The following is a 1,148-nucleotide window of genomic DNA, read 5'->3' on the forward strand; positions in this document are numbered from 1 at the left end:
GCGTAGAGGTGGTGGTGGTTTGGGGGGGGGTGATCCTGGTACGCGCTCGGGCGGGAGGGCTAGGGGGCGAGGTTGGGGCGATTTGGGTAGCAGCGTTGCCCGCAGCGTGGGGCGAAAGGAGCGGCCAGGGGCCATACAGGAGGCGCCACGCCGCCTGTGAACGCGGTCCGACCTCCTGGCCCGTAGGCTCGCTCCAGCTACCACACAGCTTCCTGCAGCTTCCTGCAGCTTCCGGCAGCTTCTCACCTGAACGAGCTCCAGAGGAACCTCCTTCACGTCGCCGCCAGACCACCACGGCCCGGCCCCATCTCCGCCCTTGAGACCGGCCGCATCGTCAGCGCCGCCCCCTGCCCCAGCGCCCGCAGGGGGCGGCGCCGCCAGCAGCAGCGCCGTCGGGGGCGTGAGGCTCAGGAGGGCGGCGACGGCGTCGCCCGTGCGCGCCTTGGCGCGCGCCTCGATCCACTTGCCGAGGCACACAAAGGTGATGATGAGGGCACTGGGGTGGGCGGGGATTGATCAGGGAAAGGATGGGCGGAATCGCGTTTCATTTGGACTGTGTGCGGGGGGGAACCGAAGGTGGCAGCGCAAACCCACAGGAGGGGTCAGCAGCGCGGACGACGAGCGGTTGCATATGGGGCTTGGCGCCCCGCTGCGTCCCGCCAGCAGCTCGGCATGCAGCCCCCAAAACCCTGAAGGTGGACCCGTCCGCAGAGCGTTGCTCAACGCGCCTTCTGTCCTTGCAAGCAGTCTCATCCTGCTCACAAAAGCCCCCCCCCCCAAACACGCACACACACACATACACACGCACGTGCGCACACGCACACGCCCACACATGCATACACACACACACGCACACGCACGGATGCATGCCCAAACCCAGCTCCCACCTGCTCTCAAAGTAGACGTGCCCCACAAACCCCGGTCGCGCCGCCGCCAGGCCCATCGCAATGACTGAATAAACGTACGCCGCGCTCGTCCCCAGGCACACGAGCACCGCCATGTTAGGGCGCCGCGAGCGCAGGCTGTGGTAGGCAGAAGCGTAGAACGCCGCCCCCACGCCAAACTGCACGCCGCTGGCCAGCAGCAGCTGCACCAGCCACAGGATCGGCAGGCTGCCCACCAGCACCGCCGGGCTCTTGGCGGGGGCG

General features: G+C 68.1%; 1 protein-coding gene across 1 annotated transcript in view; it reads right to left on the minus strand.

Moving 5' to 3' along the window:
* Positions 1 to 1,001: 1,001 nt before the first annotated feature.
* The window catches only part of MNEG_8280 (Cu2+-exporting ATPase), a gene marked incomplete at both ends in the record, with an annotated part of 2,307 nt that continues 2,160 nt past the window's right edge, over positions 1,002 to 1,148 (minus strand). The window contains one exon of the mRNA XM_014043247.1: positions 1,002 to 1,022. Coding sequence (XP_013898701.1) covers positions 1,002 to 1,022 — 21 coding nt within the window. The remainder of the gene's footprint in view (positions 1,023 to 1,148) is intronic.

Source organism: Monoraphidium neglectum, assembly GCF_000611645.1.
Source record: "Monoraphidium neglectum strain SAG 48.87 unplaced genomic scaffold scaffold01555, whole genome shotgun sequence".
NCBI classification, from domain to species: Eukaryota; Viridiplantae; Chlorophyta; class Chlorophyceae; order Sphaeropleales; family Selenastraceae; genus Monoraphidium; species Monoraphidium neglectum.